The 21,475-nt window shown below is 44.9% G+C and overlaps 1 protein-coding gene across 1 annotated transcript; it reads left to right on the top strand.

Moving 5' to 3' along the window:
• Positions 1 to 16,587: 16,587 nt before the first annotated feature.
• LOC308150143 (zinc finger BED domain-containing protein 5-like) lies at positions 16,588 to 20,786 on the top strand (the record flags this gene model as incomplete). The annotated part of the gene is made up of 3 exons (XM_080523005.1): positions 16,588 to 16,694; positions 17,167 to 18,235; positions 20,310 to 20,786. 3 exons carry the CDS (start codon positions 16,588 to 16,590, stop codon positions 20,784 to 20,786), a joined length of 1,653 nt encoding a protein of 550 aa, XP_080379131.1.
• Between the last annotated feature and the right edge of the window lie 689 nt (positions 20,787 to 21,475).

The raw sequence follows: 21,475 nt of genomic DNA, 5'->3' as shown, positions 1-21,475 counted from the left end.
CTCCTCCTGCTCCGTCCACAGGCCAAAACAATGCGGGAAATCCAAGTTTTTTGATCACCGTAGGTGGATAGCAAAAGTCGATATGAACATCTTTATGATTCAAGTGTGTTTTCTTCTCTTATATGTCATTATAAAGTGTGTGTTGTGTGACGGATATCGGCAAGAATCGCTACAGCTCAAATATCCGATAGGGACAAAAAAAGAAATTATTCAAGCACCCGTGAATAGTGATTGTTCCACCGGTTCCGAGGGAACGCGTCTGCCGTGTCCGCGCGTCACCTGAGCGGAGTAGCCGTTGGGTTCATGCGGTGAAAAACATCGTTGAAAATGCCAACCCAAAATGCCTAGCTTGCCTAGCTTGCCCCTCAACCGCCCTGTCAGCAAGTTAATAAAGACGTTTCCTCAGTGTGTCCCAAAGAGGTTTATTGAAAGTCATAGTGCTCTAATTGTGTGTTTCAAATACGCACACGGCCACGATAAAATCTAACCCCCGTGAAAACTTTCCCCATATAGATGGTTCAGGACAGGAGTTCCCTCCTACATTGTTCGTTTCAGGTTTCCCAGGGAAGTGACGTTCTAATACACCTTGTGTTGTGTCCAATGTGTCTCCATAGAGAAGTCGTGATGGGCATAGATATCTACAGTAGATACCGCGTTTACGCATTGACGTGCGCTGTGGGTGGCCATATTGGGGCGGTCAAGAGTTCTAGTGTAGTAGACCACATGGAAGAATGCCTCAGGCATTCATCAGAGCAAATGCGCGTCATCTCCCTGTCATCAGAATGATCACACCCCTTTTTGGGTGATAGAAGTATAGAAGTTTGACTGGCGGTCAATGGGAATTTCTGGTCTTCGCTACTTTAATCCGATAAAATAAGAAAACCGTAGTGCTTTTTAGATATTAGGAGCCCAAATCCGATGGCCAGTTAGGCAAACTATTATATAGTGTCGTTGCCGATCAATGATCGACGTCGTTATATAGAGAAAATTCATGAAATAGGGGTTGATTCATCAGATCAGTCATACGTCATCTCCCTGTCATCAGGGATTTGTAGTTCTTCATTTGATTTGCCGTGTAAATCCCCAGACTGCCCAAATCCGATGCCAGTTAGGCAAACAATTATATAGTGTCGTTGTCGATCAATGATCGACGTCGTTGTATGGAGAACATTTATAAAATAGGCAATGAATGTGTGTCCTTTCAGTCTGCCTCCATCCATGTGGATGAACCACCCGACCCAAAGGCCTGAGGTGTTGTAGGAGGCATGAATATGATTTAGGGGGTATTTAGTATAACAGGCTAATGGGTTTATTGTGAGTTTACTTTGATTGTTTGTTTATTGCCTAGATCACCGTATTGAGAAGTCATATGGTTATGGGGGGTGATATTGCAAGGTAATTTAAGCACCTGCGCACCTTGCATGGCGGTAGTGGAGAGAGAGGGGAGCGATGTATTTTTGTTGACCGCATTATACGCATATTCTATACGCATAGTTTGTTATTTTTCTGGTTTTGATCGCTTATGGATTATTTTTGTACGTCGCCAAATTTGATTGTTCTATTCAATAAATGCTCTAAAACGTACTTTTCATCTCAGCGGATTGTTTAGCGCGTCATACAATTACCAGCCCAGACCCTGCTTGCGTCTCTCAGCTACTTTGTACTTTTGGCTCTATCTATCTATCTATCTCGCTACAGGTGTCATATAACCCTAACCCTTATCCTGTCATATAAAAGTAGGCTACCTTATTGAATCTCCAGGTAATGTATTTCTGACATCCATCACTTTTGCTGTCGTTAAGATACTTTATTTTTCTGTTTTGGTAGTCTGTCCAATGTGACAATTGCCCTCCTCCACCGGCCCTAGTTTTGGATCTAGCTTGCTGTTCATTATTTTCATGATAAAACGTCATAACATCTTCATATACATGTACACCATACAGGATAAATACTGATTAACAGTAGGCTACTTTGGCAAATGGCCATTGAACAGATTTATTTATTGTCCTATCTTAAGAAAACTAATGTAACACTCTCATCTGGGGATTTACACGGCAAATCAAATGAAGAACTACAAATCCCTGATGACAGGGAGATGACGTATGACTGCTCTGATGAATCAACCCCTATTTCATTAATTTTCTCTATATAACGACGTCGATCATTGATCGGCAATGACACTATATAATAGTTTGCCTAACTGGCCATCGGATTTGTGCTCCTAATATCTAAAAAGCACTACGGTTTTCTTATTTTATCGGATTAAAGTAGCAAAGACCAGAAATTTCCATTGACCGCCAGTCAAACTTCTATACTTCTATCACCCAAAAAGGGGCGTGGACATTACGGGAGGGGAAAGTACCCGGATGCGTTGCTCTGATGAATGTGCGGCATTTGGCTGTACAAACAGACAAAACATCGAAAACAGGAATAACTTTTCACAAGTTTTGACAAAAGTTTTGTGAACGTGAAATATATGGAGGATGAAATACAATACACACATCGAAATGCAACACACACATCGAAATGAAATACATATGTAACAATAAATGGGTCAATGACATGACGTGTACATTTTGTGTCCGAATGTAATCTTTTCTAAAATTAACAATTAATATATGTATATATATATACATTATGTTAACTAACACTATTTGCTCTCCTTTATTGAATACACAAAGAGTTTATGGTGATTTGTTACAAATTCAGGCACTTAAAAGGGTTGAAAAGTCATTCGGTACAACCGTCCGAACACAAATGCAACCAGCTAATGTGCCATTAAAATATCTAAAATGATATTACAACTATTATATAAACATTCTGGCATGATTTTACAAGGGTTTATAACAATATACTGCAAAATGCTTAAGGATGTTTATGTAGAAATGTTTGCTTTTCCTCAAATCACTTTTGACGAAAAATGTATTTCACTGATGTCATTCGGAGCAACAAATTTCAAGGCACCATTTTGGATCAAATCAACTGATAATCATCATGTGACAGGATATGACATCATTAAGATCCCTGCAGCAGACCCTCTGATAGGGCGTTCACACCGGCAAAGAACCGTGCCGGTTCGCGTTCGCGAACCAAGTCTGGAACCGGCCGGCGCGTTCAGACCGAAACTCACTTGGTTCGGAGCCTGAAAAGTTGGTTCGCAGCGGGAACCAGAAAATAGTGGTTCTCAAACGCAAACCAAAACGTAGAAGAGTCACGTCGTCAGTGGGTGTTTCCTATTCTAGGCTGCAAAGACCAGCAAGAAGGAAGTAGACAAAATGTAATCTAATCTAAATCTAATCATTAGTGATCAAAAACAATATCAAAAGTTACATCATTCTCTCTATCTTCCTCACATGCTCAGCAAACACACACACTCACACACGCGCGGACATGCGCGAACACGAATTTCGTACGCGATTTCTATTCCAGTAACAGAGCAGCTGATTAGTAAGAGAACGCGTGTAGAAAGTGTCTTGTGTTTTGTTTCATAGAAAATTTTGTTTATTTCAGATACTGTAGTGGAAGATATTATCCTAATTTCCAGTGAAGTAGCTGCCATCTAGTTGTGACATTTTTGTTTATCCCGCCCCTTCATCACCCATCGTTGATGACGCGGATGGTTCTGGTTCCACTGGTATGAACGCGGGCTCGTTCGCCAGACAGCACCAACGTTCGGAGGTTCCCGAACGCGAACTGGCACTGTTCTTTGCCGGTGTGAAAGCCCTATGGGTGAGAAGAAAAGTAGCCAGCTCTCTCTTAAATGTTTGACAAATGCACTTTTCCGCTCCCTGTTATGAATGTCCTCAAATATCACATCATTCGGTACAACCGCTAAAACACACTGAAAATGTTGAAATATTTTAGAAAGATATATTTAATATGAATTCTTATATTGCTAAGTTCAAGCTCAAGGTCAAGTTCCCACATAGGTAGCTAAACATGTGCCTGTTTTAACTGTTTACTTGAAGAAAATCATTAGTTACAACCAGAAATAATCATTCGGTACCCAAAAAAATGATTTGGTTGTACCGAATGATGACAATCTATGCTAGGTGCAAAATCTAGCGATGTTAATGTAAGACAAACTAGAAAGACAACATGTTATAAATTGCACAATCAGTGTTTCCTCTATATGCATTGATTTGTGGCGGGCCGCCACAAATACATTTTCTCCGCCACTAATTGAGGCTGCGCAACGAGAAAGGCAGCGAGGTATTATGACCGGAGAACAGAAAAAAAGCAGATTGAAGCTAGATTTAGGCCACTTTCAGACCTACATTTCGTTCCGATTTAGGGAGTAGTAAGTTACAATATGTTACATTGTTGCAATTAACCTCGTCTCGGTTTGTGTTCGCACTGCAATCGAGACTGAATCGCTCTCAACGCGCGCGAGTTGACGCGCTTGCAAAACTGTTTTGTGATTGGTCCGAATTTAGCGGAACATTTGGATTTCAGGAAATCCCTCTCCTCTCCCTTCGCCCGTCCGTCGCTGGTCCCTTTAATCCCGTATCCTAATCGAAAACGGAGCATCCTCAGCGAGGACTGTGGGTTACTGCATTTACTGCTGTTCTCTGGTGCATGTTCTTATACCAGTGCTCAGTATACAAGTATTTTAAATGAACATTCGTAATGTAGTCTCTGATGTTCATGGTCAACTAAATCAGGCTATTTTGTGAAACAAAGAATGTTCCCGGCTAACTGAGCAGCCTCGCACTAACGCTAGCTTTGAACTATTCATAGCATAAACGTTGGTAAACGTCATGAACGACACAGTATTGGCAGGGGAAAAGAAGGGGAGTCTAATTTCTATTGACAACTGATTTACATGCTGGAAAAACATGCAGCTAAAATTCAGGGAACATTTGGACAATAAGAGACACAAGGTGTGGTCGCATGGTCTAATTACAGGGCAATATGCGCGGGGCAAAAATAATCTATTGCATCTAAAACCATTACGAACAGAACGGCGGAGGTACGGGAAAACAGGGCTCATGTCGGTGTCATCAAAGGTAGCCTAAGAGTTGTTTTTCTTTAACTCAGCTGATAATATGCATTACCTTGCTGTTGGTTGTTTACCGAATGCTCCATCTGACTGTCACACTGTGATTTTACTTGTGTAAACAATTAATGAGTAACGTATGTTAGCCGGTTTTGTGCGTGTACTCTCATGTAGGCCTATTTCGTATTGATGAGCTGATGATCTTTCAGTGTGTGTATGTATGTATGTATGTATGTATGTATGTGACTGTCAGTCACAAGTTTATATTCTACGGATGTTGTTCAGTGCTGTAGTATGCGCGTTCCCGGTTCCATGTGTACTCTTGTACTTCATAATCGATGAGCTGATTATCTCTTGTGTACTTCATATTCGATGAGCTGATGATCTTTCACTGTGTGTGTGTGTGTGTGTGTGTGTGTGTGTGTGTGTGTGTGTGTGCAGTGGCAGATTAAGGTGGTCAGTGGCCCTAGGCTACTCCTTTGTGAGAGCCCCCCCCCCCCCCATACATGAGCCTCCCCCCTCCCCAAAATACACAACCCACGAGCACCCTGCACACACACACCACTCATAATGCTTTACCATAAAACACATTGTGCTTTAATAACATAATGCAAACAATTTAAAAAAAGTTCAGTGCATTAAGGCCAGGGCTGGACTTAAGGGGGTGGGGGCCCCTGGGCTTGAGTCATTGTTCGGGCCCCTACCTACACCAAAAATGATAAGCTACAACTACACCAACCAGAACCTATGACCAGAAACACACGTATCCCAATGGAGTATGTTATTGGCATAAAGCACATGAAGAAAAAGCAAGGCCGTTCTGTGAGGACAACAGAAAAAACGTAGGAGTAGGCTATACTTGAATAGCAAGTGGTCCCTCAGCAGAGAGAGAGAGAGAAAGAAAGAGAGAGAGAATGCCATGTCAGACCTTAATGAGTTCTTTCTTAGGGAAAAAAAGACTATTCATTTATTCATTTTTTTATACTCATAATGTTTTTCCTTTAACATGAATCAATTAATTCAATTAAAGTAAAGTATACTGCCTTGAGCTGCTGGTCATCTTTTCTTTAACATGAACGAAAATTAAATTAAATTAAAGTGTACCTTCTTATTATCATACAATATTTCCTTGAACATGTAAACTCTATCATACAGTTGTCTTTCTATTAGTTGTCTCTGTCATACTGAACTGTTTGTTATCATCCTGAACTATCTCTGTTGCTCACCTCACCTCAGTTCTGTCTCTATTGCTGTCCTCTCCTGTTGTCTGTCTCTCTGTTGCTGTCCTGTTGTCTGTCTCTCTGTTGCTGTCCTGTTGTCTGTCTCTCTGTTGCTCTCCTCTCCTGTTGTCTGTCTCTCTGTTGCTGTCCTGTTGTCTGTCTCTCTGTTGCTCTCCTCTCCTGTTGTCTGTCACTGTCCTGTTGTCTGTCTCTCTGTTGCTGTCCTGTTGTCTGTCTCTCTGTTACTGTCCTGTTGTCTGTCTCTAGCGACACCCGACCCAGTGCTAACTGCTTTGTGGCTCTCACTCTCAACATTGGTCGTCGCAGCTGCATTATTTGAAGAAAAAAAATAATCTTGGGCAATTTAGCTATATTTAGTTTGGCCCCCGTTTTTTGGCCCCACTATTTATACTTCTGCGTCGAATTTACGCTACGCAAGGGCTCTCCCAATGTATAGTTCTACGTTGGTCGGTCTGCGTCGCCTTGGTCGGTGTACTCATCAGTGGCGGCTGGCCGATAGAGGGCGCTGGGGCGCCGCCCCCACCTTCACTTCCTAGTTGCGATTTGTAAAAGTTTTTTTTTTAAATAAACATTGTTTATTCACAAAATGCGGCTGATATTCTGTCGGCGCCTATCAGCATTCATTAAAAATCCTCCAATACAATAAACATTTTTATCTGTGTGTGTGTGTGTGTGTAAAACTCACTGTTAAAATACATAGGGGGAGAACGCGGGGCGCCGGTCAATGCAAGTCTATGCCAGGACGAATACTTTTCGCTTACACGTGAGCTGTAGCAGCGCTCCAATTGGCTGTCTCTATTTCTTGGCCAGGGCGCACAAATGTGCGTCCTGAATCTCCGGTTGTATTGCAGACAATGCATTATGCTGAGGACTTCCGACTTCCGGTTTTCCGGACTTCGGGCTTCCAGAGTATTTTAAATGAACATTCGTAATGTCTGTCTCTGATGTTCATGGTCAATTAAATCAGCCTATTTTGTGCAACTAATAATGTTCCCGCTAATGGGTTAACCAAGCAGCCTCGCACCTAACGTGCAAGCACCTATCTTCGAACTATTCATAGCAATATGCGCGGGGCAAGGCGGAGGTACGGGTAAACACGGCTCATGTTCTGTCATCAAAGGTAAGAGTTGGTTTTCTTTAACTCAGCTGATGCATTACCTTGCTGTTGTTGTTTACCGAATGCTCCATCTGACTGTCACACTGTGATTGTACTTGTGTAAACAGTAACACAGACGGGGTGAATTTCATGAATGAAAGTGAAAGTTCTGTCACAAAACGACGTGTTTTATGCGCGTGCACGCGGAAAAAATTATTGTGCACGCGGAAAAAAATCGCATGCGCTGCGCGCGCGAAAGAGGACCCCCCCGCCACACTGCTGTGCCCCACCCAAAAAAATTTGCACCAGCCGCCACTGGTACTCATAGCGGCATAATAGCGATTTTTTTGTTATGCTTGTTGTAAAGAAAATGTCTATAATGCATTGAAATGACATTAAACTAAGATAATACGATGGTTATCATAATTTTTCAAATCTTTATTAATAAGTAATTACAGAAAAAGTTAATGACATTTCTGTCATGGCCTCCGCATTTTGGCCTACGAGAGAGTCAGAATGATGTCGGAATCATGTGCTACCAAGTGGACCAATCACAGTGCTTACGGTCTGCGTAGGCACTGCCGCGTAGTTACATTTTTGGAGAGGTGCGTGTGAGCCTACGCGTCCGCTTAATTTTTGCAGCTTTCTCTTACGAATTTAGCCTAGGCTATGGGTAGCCTACGTCCTGCGTGACTCAGTAACGTAAACTGGTGAGATGAGATGCGCGAGATTTCTTCTCTCGAATCAAATATATATATATATCTAAATATCTATAGAAAACCTGGATTCCGCGGGCATAAAGTTGCCTCATGAATTAAATAAAACTGCCTCGCTGAGCCTGTGGGGGGGCCTCTTTTTTATATCCAATGTTTGGTGGCCCCCTAGTGGTGGTGGCCCTAGGCTGCAGCCTAGGTAAGCCTATGCGTTAATCCGCGCATGTGTGTGTGTGTGTGTGTGTGTGTGTGTGTGTGTGTGTGTGTGTGTGTGTCAGTGTCTTGGGCGTATCTGTCAGTCACATGTATACAGTATTATACGATAACCTATGTTCAGTGTATACCTGTCAACATTGGGATTTGAAAATAAGGGATATCCCCCGCACGCCCCCCCCCCCACCGTCCACAAACCATACCCCTTACATTTAGACAAGGGTACACATAGTCAATCCTAACATCACCACTAGACAACCATAGGATACCTCTTACATTTAGACAAGGGTACACACAGTCAATCCTAACATCACCACTAGACAACCATAGGATACCTCTTACATTTAGACAAGGGTAGACACAGTCAATCCTAACATCACCACTAGACAACCATAGGATACCTCTTACATTTAGACAAGGGGACACAGTCAATCCTAACATCACCACTAGACAACCATAGGATACCTCTTACATTTAGACAAGGGGACACACAGTCAATCCTAACATCACCACTAGACAACCATAGGATACCTCTTACATTTAGACAAGGGGACACAGTCAATCAACCACCTGCTTCAGTGCAACAAGAATTGGGTTAACTAGTTCCTATGATTAAGTAAGTGACTACAGGTGATCAGAATCAGATACCTGGTTGAAAGTAAAATACTTTGAACATCCCTGCATATATATACATGAAAACACAAAAGGGCATATCAATTCAGCACATTTATTTATACATTACTTGACACCATGATGTCAATGGGAAAAGAGCGGCGCAATGCTACCAGCGATCATTTCAAAACGGAGATAACCGAGGCTGCGTTCGTAAATACGCTCTGGAAATCTGATCAACACTCATGGAATGCCTCTTGTCCAATCAAATGACATGGTCCCTTTATGACGTTGCACCTAGTGTGCATTCCGGTGCTCTCAGAGCAAAATTACGAACGCAGCCCAAGAAACGAGAGGAAACAAGTAAACTCCGACATGGATATAACGATTGTGCGCATGCGACAACATCCAACAATTAAGTGTTAAATTATATTTTATTATAGGTTAAAAATACGGGAGATTTATGGGAAAATATTTAAACGGGAGCACAGCGGGAAATAAAGGTAAAATACGGGAGAATCCCGGGAAAAACGGGAGGGTTGACAGGTATGGTTCAGTGCGTGTTCCGCATGTTCTGCTCCAGCTGTATAGCCTCAGGATACCTTGGTGTTTGATCACCTTCTATATAAAATCACCTGCTCGGCTTGGCTAAACCGCTATTTAAAAAATAAATAAATTTGCCACCTTCTAGTTTTTGGTGAAATAACGTCTTTGTTTTAAGTGCCCGTGTTCGTTTCATGCGCGTGCACGCGGAAAATCGGCGTGCGCAAAGACTCACCACCCCGCCACTAATGTGAAAAATCCTGCAGGAAACACTGCACAATGTTGATTTATTCAACTATAGACAATGGCAGTGGCGGGCTGGCCACCGGGCATGCCTGGCAAATGCCAGGAGGGCCGCGAGACTCTGGGCCGCTCAGAATGTATTATCTTTTTTTTTTAAATACTGTATATATATATATTATTTGTAATTTTGTCTCTGGTGATTTTCATTGAAAATAACTTATTTCAGCAGACCGCGGCCCAAAACATTTTATATCGGCCCGGCCCATACACGCTGTTCTGCGGATGCCCGGGCCGCGAATTTGCGGAACCTAGGATGGTAGGGGATGGTAGAGCAATACCGCTACCTGATTGGTTGGCGAAGCACTCGTGAAGAGCCCCCTTATTGGCTGGCGAGTCTACCATCTAATTAGCCAGACTCCTTGCTATAAGCTAGCAATATTGGGCTAACGTAAACGTTATCCAATAATGCGTTGTCCATGTGTTGAATAGAAGTGATGATAGTTGAGTATGGTTGAAGTCTGCAGACTAGTTACTGCTCCTAAATAGTGTTACTTTATTAGATGACTCAGTGTTGCTTCTGAAGAGTCCGGAGGGAGCATGACTATGGGAAAGTGAAAGAGGGGAGCGGTGCACAGCAGAAAATGAACACACTCCCCTGAAGTTGCGTCAACACAGTAATATGGTTTGTGGGTATACAATGTGACAAATTGAATGTTAACAAGCTGGTTAATATCAGAATAAAACGTGCAGACTGCAGAATGAGTGTTTCTGGTTTATTTTATGAAGCTGGTTCACATGACCAAGGTCAGGCTAGTACTGTATTTACACTGTGTTGCCCAGTCAATAAACATGTTTCCTTATGACTTCTAACCTTTCTTGGTGTAGGTAGGGGCCCGAACAATGACTCAAGCCCAGGGGCCCCCACTAGGTAGGGGCTATGCTTGGGAAATGGAGTTCAATATAAGATCTAAAGAATTAGCCTACTTGTTGTGAGTTTGATTTCAGAATTTAGTAGTTGGCATTGTTTCTCATGTTTTGGTCTGGCCTATTTGTCCTGAATGTGCCTTATAGCATACTACTGGTTATACTATGCTCTCAATAACGTTGTGTGGATTGTTGTCGGCACTCTGAATTCATCAGCGATTGTAGTGTGTCAGTTGCGTGTGCGTGTGTGTGTTACATTTGTGTTCCAAATGTCTACATTCGATTCTAGTCAGTCTGGTTATTTCAAGCTTTTTATGTTAACAATCCGTGTTGATGTTGTGTTTGGAAATAGGGCTGTTGTGTCGCAAATGCCAGGGCTGTTTTTTGATCCCAGTCCGCCCCTGGACAATGGGGATTGATGGGTGAACTGATACCTGTGAGAGGACAGGGGGAGCAGATAGAAGGTTACACATTTCTGCTGCTTGATCATAATAAATATGTAGGTGATAGGCATACTGTTTGCTTTACTTACTTACTTATACTGTTTGCTATGTGAAGCGATTCGAAGTACTATAACTCTGGGTGAGATTAGGCCACATGTAACGGGACATAACGTTACCTAACGTTAGCTTAGCCTAGCAGACAGCTAGCAGACAGCTAGCAGCTAGCTTGCGTTTTCGTTTTCTAATGGCTTGAATAGTACGCCGGGGGCGTTATAAGGGTCGGTGATGTTGAATCTATTTAGTTTAGCGATGTAGCGTTCTTTGTCTTGGTCAGTGAAGTGGGACGTAAACTCTGATGGTCTGAAGTTGCCACTGGCGCTGGTGGGGGCATCCATTGTTTTCTATTCTGCCAATATGGCGCCGTAAACAAAGTTTCGTGACTCGAGTCACGTGACGTCCGGAGCTCTATTGGTACTCTATTGGTACCCCGCCCAACCCCCCCCCAATGGACTATCACCCCCCCTCCCCGCCCCGCCAAATCCCCCCCCATGGAGTGTCATACCCCCGCCCCTCCCCAACCGATTTCCCCCCCGATGAACTGTCGCCCACCCACCCCCCCACCCCCAGGTGGCCCCAGAGGAGAGTAAGGCCCCCAAGGTACCTGAGAGACTTTGAGTGGTCACTCGGGGCGAGTGACTTTGTGGGGGGGAGGTAGTGTAACGGACTGAGTTCTAGTGGGTTAACATTACTGTGGCTTTAAGAGTTGTTGTTGTTGGATGACGTTCATCCGGGGGAGGGAGGGTTCTGGGGCTGAGAGCGGAAGAGGAGGGGGGGAGTGTGAGAGCGCGGGAGAGAGAGATGAGAGTGGTCGAGTGCTGGGTTTTGGTTAAGATTGAGTGTGCTATTGAGAGAGTTATACCTTGTTATCAAGAGAATAAAGCTGGTAATCAAGAACCCTCCGTCTGGTTTGTGACAACGCTACAATATGTTATGAATGAATGAATGAATGAATGAATGAATCGTTTAATGACCACACGACCTAGGTCGGTGGAATTTGTTTTCGGTACAGGTGGAAAGCTCAATACAGCAGTGTCAAAAAAACATACACACATTGCACATAACTATTACATGGACATGTACACACATAACCACAAGACAAGAACATAGTCAATATTTACAATTTATAAAGTGCAGTATGTCTGGCAGGGTTAGTGCAGTGAGTCAGGTGTTGAGAATCCTTATAGCAGATGTTTTAGCAGTCCTTATAGCGGGATGTTTTGGTGGCCAGGGATCGGTAGCGCCGTCCAGAGGGCAACAGTTGAAACAGGTGGTGAGCAGGGTGGGAGGGGTCAGAGATAATTTTATGTGCTCTATTTGTGGTGCGTTTGAGATATAGTGATTCAACTGATGGGAGAGGGGTGCCGATGATCTTGGATGATTTTCTTACTATTCGCTGTAGTTTTCTTTTTGATTTACTGTCCGAGCTGCCGTACCAAACTGTGATGGATGAGGTGAGTATGCTCTCAATGATGGCGGTGTAGAACTGAAGGAGGAGGTTTTGTTTTACTTTGAATTTTTTGAGCTGTCTGAGAAAGAATAGTCGTTGGTGGGCTTTTTTGGTGATGAAGTCTGTGTTGGTGTTCCATTTGAGGGAGTTACTGATGTGAGTGCCAAGAAATTTGAAAGAGTCCGTTATGATTATGGGTTCTCCAAAGATGTTGATGTTTTTTTGGGGGGGAGGGGCTGTGCCTGAAGTCTATGATGAGTTCTTGTGTCTGATGAGTTGAGCTGGAGGTTGTTGTTGAGGCACAAAGTGACTGCTTGGGCTATCTGCTCGCGATAACGGTCTTAATTATTATTTGTTATGAGTCCGATTATGGTTGTGTCATCTGCATATTTCAGAATGGTGACTGAGCTGTGGAGGGATATCAGGTGGTTGGTGTAGAGGGAGAAGAGCCAGGGTGAGAGGACGCAGCCCTCGGGGGCGCCTGTGCTGAGGGTCAGGGGTCGAGAAGAAAGGCTGTTCATCTTGACCCTCTGTCATCTTTTCCACAGGAAGCTCTGTATCCAGTGGCAGATGCAGGGGTCAATGTTCATGTCCACCAGTTTATTGAAGAGATTGACCGGGTCTATTGTATTGAAGGCTGAGCTAAAGTGAATGAATAGGATGCGGGCGTAGGTGTTGGGTGACTCCAGATGTAGTAGTGTGTGATGGAGGGCTAGATTGACAGCATCCTCAACAGATCTGTTGGCACGATAAGCAAATTGATAAATGTCCATCAGAGGGGTGTGGGTTTTTAGGTAGGAGAGGACGATGCGCTCACACGCCTTCATGGCCACAGATGTCAGAGCGATTGGCCTGTAGTCGTTGAGGCCGGAGATCTTGGTTGATTTTGGCACAGGGATTATGATGGAGTCTTTGAAACACTGAGGAACTGTGCATTGGCGGAGGGAGGTGTTGAAAATGATTGTGAAAATTGGAGCCAGTTGATCAGCAGACATTCAGGACAGCTGAACTGATCCTGTCCGTGCCTGCTGCTTTCTTTTTGTTCGTTTTCCGGAACATGGCCCTCACTTCTGCCTCCTGGATGTGAAATGGGGGGTGGGGGTGGGGGGGGGGGGGGGGTAAGGTGGAATTGGGGACTGTTCAAACCTCCCATAGAACTCATTGAGTTTGTCCGGGAGGTCAGTGTCAATGTCAGATGTAGGGGGGGGATTTTTGTTGTAGTTGGTCATAGACTTTATTTATTTCCAGATTGTTCTAGTGTCGCTTGATGCAATCTGCTGTTCCAGTTTTGTTGCATAATTAGATTTGGCTTTCCTGATTGCAGACCTGAGTTCATATTTGGCAGTTTTATATTGATCCCAGTCTCCACTAATAAAAGCTGAGTTATTTTCCTTGCGTAGAAGTTGAATGTCTTTGTTGAACCAGGGTTTATTGTTGCTGTGCATTTTCACTGTTTTGGTGGGAATCCACAACTCCTCACACAAGTTGACGTATGACGTCACACTGTTGGCGAGTTCATCGAGGCTGTTTGCACCTGCACCAAATATGTCCCAATTTTTGCACTCGAAACAGCCTTTCAGAGTATCAGTGGCAGTTGCAGTCCAGGACTTGACGGGTTTGTATGTCGTATTGCAGGATTTAAGTTTCTGTCTATATTTCGGGACGAGGAGCAGCATGGCATGGTCAGACCTTCCCAGCGGTGCCCTCGGGAATGAACGGTAAGCCTCGTTGATTGTAACGTAGCAGTGGTCTCGTATGTTAGCTCCTCTGCTGGGGCATGACACCTGTTGTTTGTAATTGGGAAGTTCGGTGTGCAGGTTGGTGTGATTAAAATTGCCAAGCACAATAACTGCTGGGTCGGGATTAGAGTTTTCCACAGAGGAGATGTAGGTGGCTAGATCTGTGATTGCTGTGTTAGCATTAGCCGACGGTGGGATGTACACCCCGACCATAACAACTGAGGAGAACTCTCTGGGTAGATATGATGGTCTGCATTTAATACTGATGAATTCAAGGTGGGGGGAGCAAAAATTGCTGAGCATTGTAGTATTTGTACACCAGTGTTGATTGACCATAAAACAGATACCACCACCTTTGGTTTTTGTAGAGAGCTTGGCTGACCTGTCGACGCGGTGAAGAGAGTAACCAGGCGGGGTTACAGCCTGGTCCAGCACGGTGTCGTCTAGCCAAGTCTCGGTCAGGCAGATGGCAGAGCAGTCCTTGTAATCCTTGCTGGTTTGGGTTAGAACATCGTTTCTCAACGGGGGCGTTCAGACAACATCGGGGGGCGCTGGAACAAATATTTTTAAAAGGGGGGCGTTGAGGTGTTCTTGGGGGGCGGTGACGCATAAAGTATTTTTCTCATGAAAAACAGCTGTCAGCAGTGTTATTACGTTCGTAAATGCACGAACAGTCAGTTCACTCGGACAAACCGTCTTTTCAGTCAGAACACCCGTCTCTGAGCGCTCCCAGAGCGCAGTGCTCTGAACTTGGCCGGGTTCTGTGACGCAGACAAATACTCACTCCCCGCATATACACACTACCCTCTGCGCTTATGCGTTCGCTTCCTTTCAATACAGCTTATTTAATTTAGTTAAAATGAGTGCTAATACCATACCAAGATACCAGAACATCACAGCAGGAGCAACCTATCACAAAAAAGCGATAATATTGTAATGACCCAGTCGGGAAAGGGCCCTGTCGGTTACCAAGAATATAACCGAGCAATCAGCTACGAATGTCCCCTCCCCACGTTCATCACAGTATAATATTACATAAATGTATTACTATTAAGTGCTGTTGTGGAAGTTATCCCTAGTGCCATTCTGAGGTTAGGATTGCGATGTGTTCGTCTTAACGTTTACAAACAAAAATATACGATCGCTTTTTAGTGATCTCTTGTGATGTCCTGGAAACGAACGCATAAGCACTACTCTGCTTGCGATTGGTCAGCTGTCAGCAGTGTTATTAACAGTGGCGTGTCCAGACCTTTTTCACTGGGGTGGCCCAGGTGGGGCACCTTGTTATGCATGGGTGGCACCATTTTGAGAATTTAACACTTAATTCCCTGCATTCTGGTGAATTTGTACACACCATTTTGTGCTTTTTATTACCATTTCTGTCTCCACTCCCCATTGTATACTTTAATTGGGCTACTAAGGTCATGTTCTTACATGAACATCTGAATCATGACCCAGAGCAAGCGGATGAGTTTGCAACATTTAAACAAAGTAACATAGGCAATTGAAGCAACAGACGTGGTAGTTGATTGGTCAGGAAAATAGAAAACTGCCCGTTCGTCCCCCTCTTATCCAGATCAACACGCATGCGCTGTTGTTTTACTATGGACAGCCTCGATGCGTCGTTTCTAACCGGAGCGAAACCACCCTTTTTAAGCGGAGCATGTGTTGGTTGTTTGCTCCGGGAGTGACTTCGAATGTGTGTTCTCACAGCTCCAAACAACGCAGAGCAAAGCGAATGTTATCCTAAACTCTGATTCCAAGTTAAGCAAAACGTTTTAACCACTAGCACAACACCGTAGCCTATATGTAGCTATGCAAAAGTCTAACGTTATTAATGGTACTCACATTTCTTCAGGAGCGCCAAGACCACACCTCACCGCTGATCAAAAATGTGTTCTGTTCGAAAAGTTCGTCTCGTGGCGCGAAGTGGCCTCTGCTCTGAGTGACTAGGCAGATAGCCAATCAATCAGGGTGGCACCTAGGGTGGCCAATCAGATTTCAGGGGTGGCACGAGCCACCCCTGGCCCCCCCCTGGACACGCCCCTGGTTATTAATGGTACGTTCGTAAATGCACGAACGGTCAGTTGGACAAACTGTCTTTTCAGTCCGAGCACCCATCTCTGAGCGCTCCCAGCATAGCATTATAAAACAACTAAAATCATATTATATCATCAAGATGGCCGCGAAAAAGGTAAAATGCAGACAGTACCGGTACTCTATTGAGTATCTTAGCTATGGCTTCATACCGTCTCCTAACAATGACCAACTCCCAATGTGTTTACTGTGTGAACAAGTATTTTCCAATGAGGCAATGAAACCCTCACGTCTAAAGGAGCACCTTAACAAGATACACCCGGACAAGGCAGATAAGCAGCATCCATTCTTCCAGGCCCTCAAAGAGAAACATGGTAAGGCAAGGCAAGGCAAGGCAAGGCAAGTTTATTTGTATAGCACATTTCATACAACAGGGGCAATTCAAAGTGCTTTACATGCATTATTTAAAAATACAGCAAGAGGAGCATAAGAAAATAAAAATTACAATGAATAAAAGCAAATATAAGAAGTAAGTAGATAAAACATTTAAAAAGACAATAGTTAATGGAAAAAAGACATTGATAGAAGTGTTTGTGTTTAATCATAACTGGTGCAAAACATGAAGGTTTTTAGCTTAGATTTAAATATTTTAAGGGTTTGGGCCTGTTTGATTTCTTCAGGGAGTTTGTTCCAGGAGCATGCAGCAGCGTGACTGAAAGCTGCTGCACCGTGTTTTGTTTTTACTCTTGGAATTATTAGCTGATTTGTCTCAGCTGACCTTAGGGACCATGCGGGAATATAGGGTGGGAGGAGATCTGATATGTATTTTGGTCCAAGACCATTTTGTGATTTGTAGGAGCACCATCAGCAGTCTCTTCGCTAGGAAGACCACCCAGACTGACAGCGGGCTAATAGCATCCTATAATATCTCCCTGCTGATAGCCAAATGTGGGCAGCCGTTCACAATTGGAGAGAAGTTGGTACTCCCTGCCACCAAAGAAGTAATATCTACTGTGATGGAGCGTGATACCACACAGGTGCTGAAATCCATCCCACTCAGCAATGACACCGTAGCACGCAGGGTAGATGAAATGGGCGCCGATACAGAGGAGCAGCTGTGTGCCATCCTGCGGGAAACTCCATTCAGCCTTCAGCTGGATGAGACAACCACTGCTGACAATAATGCTCTGTTGATGGCCTATGTCCGCTATAGTGCCTCCAACAGTCAGGAGATGGCTGAGGAATTTTTATTTTCCAAATATCTGGAAACAGACACCAAGGGCCAGACCATTTTTAATGCACTGGATGCATATCTACAGGAGAAGTCAATCCCAATCAAGAACATCCTTGCATGTGCCACTGACGGTGCCCCGTCCATGGTTGGCAGGTACCGTGGCTTCACCGCTCTGCTGAAGGAGCAGGTCCCGCATGTCCTCACAGTCCACTGTGTCTTGCACCGCCACAACCTTGTGGCCAAATCTAAAAGTCCACCTCTCCATGAGTCTCTCAATGTTACAGTCAAGGCAATAAACAAAATAAAAGCCCACGCCCTGAATACCAGATTGTTCAGACAGCTGTGTCAGGAAAATGACGAGACCTTTGAGCGTCTTCTTCTCCACACTGAGGTCCGCTGGCTCTCAAAAGGAAACTGCCTTGCTCGCTTTTGTGAGCTGTTTGACAGCATCGTGGAGTTCCTGGAGGAGGTGGATGCAGCTCTTGGGGAACAGGTGTCATCCAGCCGCTGCGACATCATGTACCTCGCAGACTTCTTTGGAAAAATGAATGAAGTCACACTGAAGCTCCAAGGAAAAGGAGTTACTCTGGTCCAGAGCAAGGCGGTCATCCAGAGTCTCACCTCCAGGCTGGATCTATACAGGCAGAGCATAGGCAGGAGGCAGTTTGCCTATTTCCCGCTGTTGACCAAGGTAATCTAGCCTAGGCTACTAAATTATGATAATAATAAATAATACATGTAATAAATGTAGGCTACTCTATGCAAAACTATATTTGTGTTCCTGGTTAGTATAAATAACTTATGTTCTGTGTTCTTATGTATTATGAGTATAAACTTTAAGAAACATCAATTAGTTAACATTTTACGTTTACATTTGTCATTTTTGGCATTTAGCAGACGCCTTATTCCAAAGCGACTTACAATCAATACATTTGAATACTAAGCATGTGAATCAGCAATCCACCATTCGTTGCAGGAAGAGTAATCTAGCTCGGGCCCGGGGCCACTGATAGAAGAAAAAACCTTCTCCCTATCGCCTTCTACTAAAACTTCTTTTTTTTTTTTTTTTTTTTTCTGGAGAAACTGAGAAACAGTACAAGGGGGGCAATAGACGTTCTTAGGGACACAGTAGAGGGGAAAGCGGGTGTCTTAGGAGACGTAGTGGTGAGGGTCAGAAGATGTCTCAGGAGGAGCAGTTAAGATGTAACCTGAAGAGATGGGTCTTCAGTCTACGACGGAAGATGGGTAGTGACTCAGCCGTTCTGACGGCCGTGGGGAGCTCATTCCACCAGCGGGGAGCCAGTGTTGTGAAGAGACGTGATCGGGCAGCCCGACTGCTGTGTAGAGGAGGTGGGGCCAGTCGGCCAGCCGAGGTGGAGGAGCGGAGTGAGCGGGCAGGGGTTTGGGGGGTTACCATTTCCTTCAGGTAGGCAGGGCTGTCCCTTTAGCTGCCTGGTATGCAAGCACCAGGGTCTTGAATCTGATGCGAGCTGCTATCGGGAGCCAGTGCAGGGTGCGAAGGAGAGGGGTGACATGCGAGTATTTGGGGAGGTTGAATACCAGCCGGGCAGCAGCATTCTGGATGAGCTGCAGAGGTCTAATGGCTGAAGCGGGGAGCCCAGCCAGGAGTACATTGCAGTAATCCAGGCGGGAGATGACCAGTGCCTGGGTCAAGAGTTGCGCTGCCTCTCTGGTAAGGAATGGTCGTATCCTTCTGATGTTGTAGAGGAAGAATCTGCAGGAGCGAGCCGTTGCTGCAATGTTCTCCGCACAGGATAGTCGGTTATCCAGGATCACTCCAAGGTTCTTGGCTGTCAGGGATGGGGTTACAGTAGAGTTCTCCACTGTGATGGGGAAGTCTTGGAGAGGGCAGGCTTTCCCGGGGATGAAGAGGAGCTCGGTCTTGTTAAGATTGAGCTTGAGATGGTGGTCAGCCATCCAAGTTGAAATGTCAGCGAGACATGCTGAGATACGGGTTGCCACGTGTACATCAGACGGGGGGAAGGACAGGAAGAGTTGAGTGTCGTCTGCGTAGCTGTGGTAGGAGAGCCCATGTGAAGAGATTACCGAGCCAAGAGACTTGGTGTAGAGGGAGAAAAGTAGGGGCCCTAGGACAGAACCCTGGGGTACTCCAGTGGAAAGGGTTCGTGGAGAAGACAGCGATTCTCTCCAGGTCACCTGGTACCACCAGGAGTGTGCGGTGCCAGAGATGCCCAGGTCTGAGAGGATGGAGAGAAGGATCTGGTGATTGACTGTGTCGAAGGCAGCAGACAGGTCAAGGAGAATGAGAACAGAGGAGAGGGAGGAAGCTTGGGCAGAGTGGAGGGCTTCCGTGACAGCAAGGAGCGCAGTCTCAGTGGAATGCCCAGCCTTGAAGCCGGATTGGTAGGGGTCTAAGTGATCCATCTTCCGGAGATAGTCAGTCAGTTGTTTAGATGCCGCGCGTTCAAGGGTTTTGGAAGGGAAGGAGAGAAGGGATACAGGTCTGTAATTGTGGACAGATGATGGGTCAAGGGTAGGTTTCTTGAGGAGAGGCTTGACTCTGGCTATTTTGAAGGCCGCTGGGACAGATCCTGTGGCTAGGGAGGAGTTGATTAGGGTGGTAAGGTAAGGAAGGATGTCGGCGAAAATGGATTGGAGAAGGGGGGAGGGGATGGGATCAAGAGGGCTTCCCGCAGTTAACTAATTAGCAATAAAATAACCAGTTCAAAATCAGATAGTAACATTCTGCACAGATAACAATTTCCTGGTTATGCTCATTGCAGGTGTCTGAGGCTCTTACCGATGAGCGCCTCCTCATTTACACAGAGCACCTGAGGATGGTGAATGCTGACTTGAAGATCCGCTTCAGGGATCTTTTGGACCTTGATGTTCCCATCTGGGTGGTGCAACCCTTTCAGGCGGACGTGGCGGAATGCGAGCAAGCAATCCGGGAGCATCTCATCGACATCCAGAGTGACGATGAGGCCCAGGCTATTTTCTGCACCTCTGGCTGGGGCAACATGTGGGTCAAGTACTCTCAGCGTTACCCGGCTCTGTGGGAGAAAGTGAGGCTGCTTCTTCTGGCTTTCCCAACCACATACCTGGTGGAGCAGGGATTCAGCCAGGTCCTCCACATGCAGTCCAAGTACCGCAATCGCTTGGACTTGACGGCCTCAGGTGCACTGCGACTGAAACTAACTTCTCTGCAACCCGCAGTGAAGAAACTGGCGGAGAACCACCAAGCGCAGGGCTCACAATAATCCCCCCCCCCGTGCAATTTGGCGAAATGTCACACCAGCACACTTAAAAAACGAACATTGTTAGTTGTAATGTACAGTTTTGTAGCCTACTGTTTGTTCTGCACCAGACGTGTGCAATTGCTGCTGTTCCGTAGCGTCTGTCTGTATTCTGTTTGTATTCTCTTGTCTGAGTTTGTTTAACACTCATAAACATAATTTGTATTCACATTCACATGGCTTTTCTGCTCTCTGATGACTAATGATAATGATATTCCAACTGCCCAGTTAAATCCAATTTATTATTTGGCATTCAGTGACATGCTTTTTAAATGATATAACACAGAATACTAACATTAACATTAATATTCAGGGGAGAAAATAAGCCTACTTTTTTATGGGGGGCGGTAAGAGACCTGGATAATGGACAGGGGGGCGCTGGCCCAAAAAAGGTTGAGAACCACTGGGTTAGAAGAAATAGTTTGTCGGTTTTGTTTCTGAGAGATCTGACGTTAGACAGAAGCAGAGCCGGTAGTGGTGGTCGGAGCGGGCGCTTCCTGAACCTGGAGAGCACCCCGGCACGTCGCCTTCTTCTGCCCGGTTTTTGCCTCCCGGGGGTCGGGTAGCCAGATGAGTTGTTTGTAGCCAGTATATCCACCGGTAAAGTTGAGAAATAATCCAAGGCTTGAATTGGACTATTTCTGAGGGATAGT

Source organism: Nansenia antarctica (assembly GCF_963989245.1).
Source record: "Nansenia antarctica genome assembly, chromosome: 2".
Lineage (NCBI taxonomy): Eukaryota > Metazoa > Chordata > Actinopteri > Argentiniformes > Microstomatidae > Nansenia > Nansenia antarctica.
The sequence above is the reverse complement of the archived record's forward strand: the minus strand, read 5'-3'. Positions and strand labels throughout refer to the sequence as shown.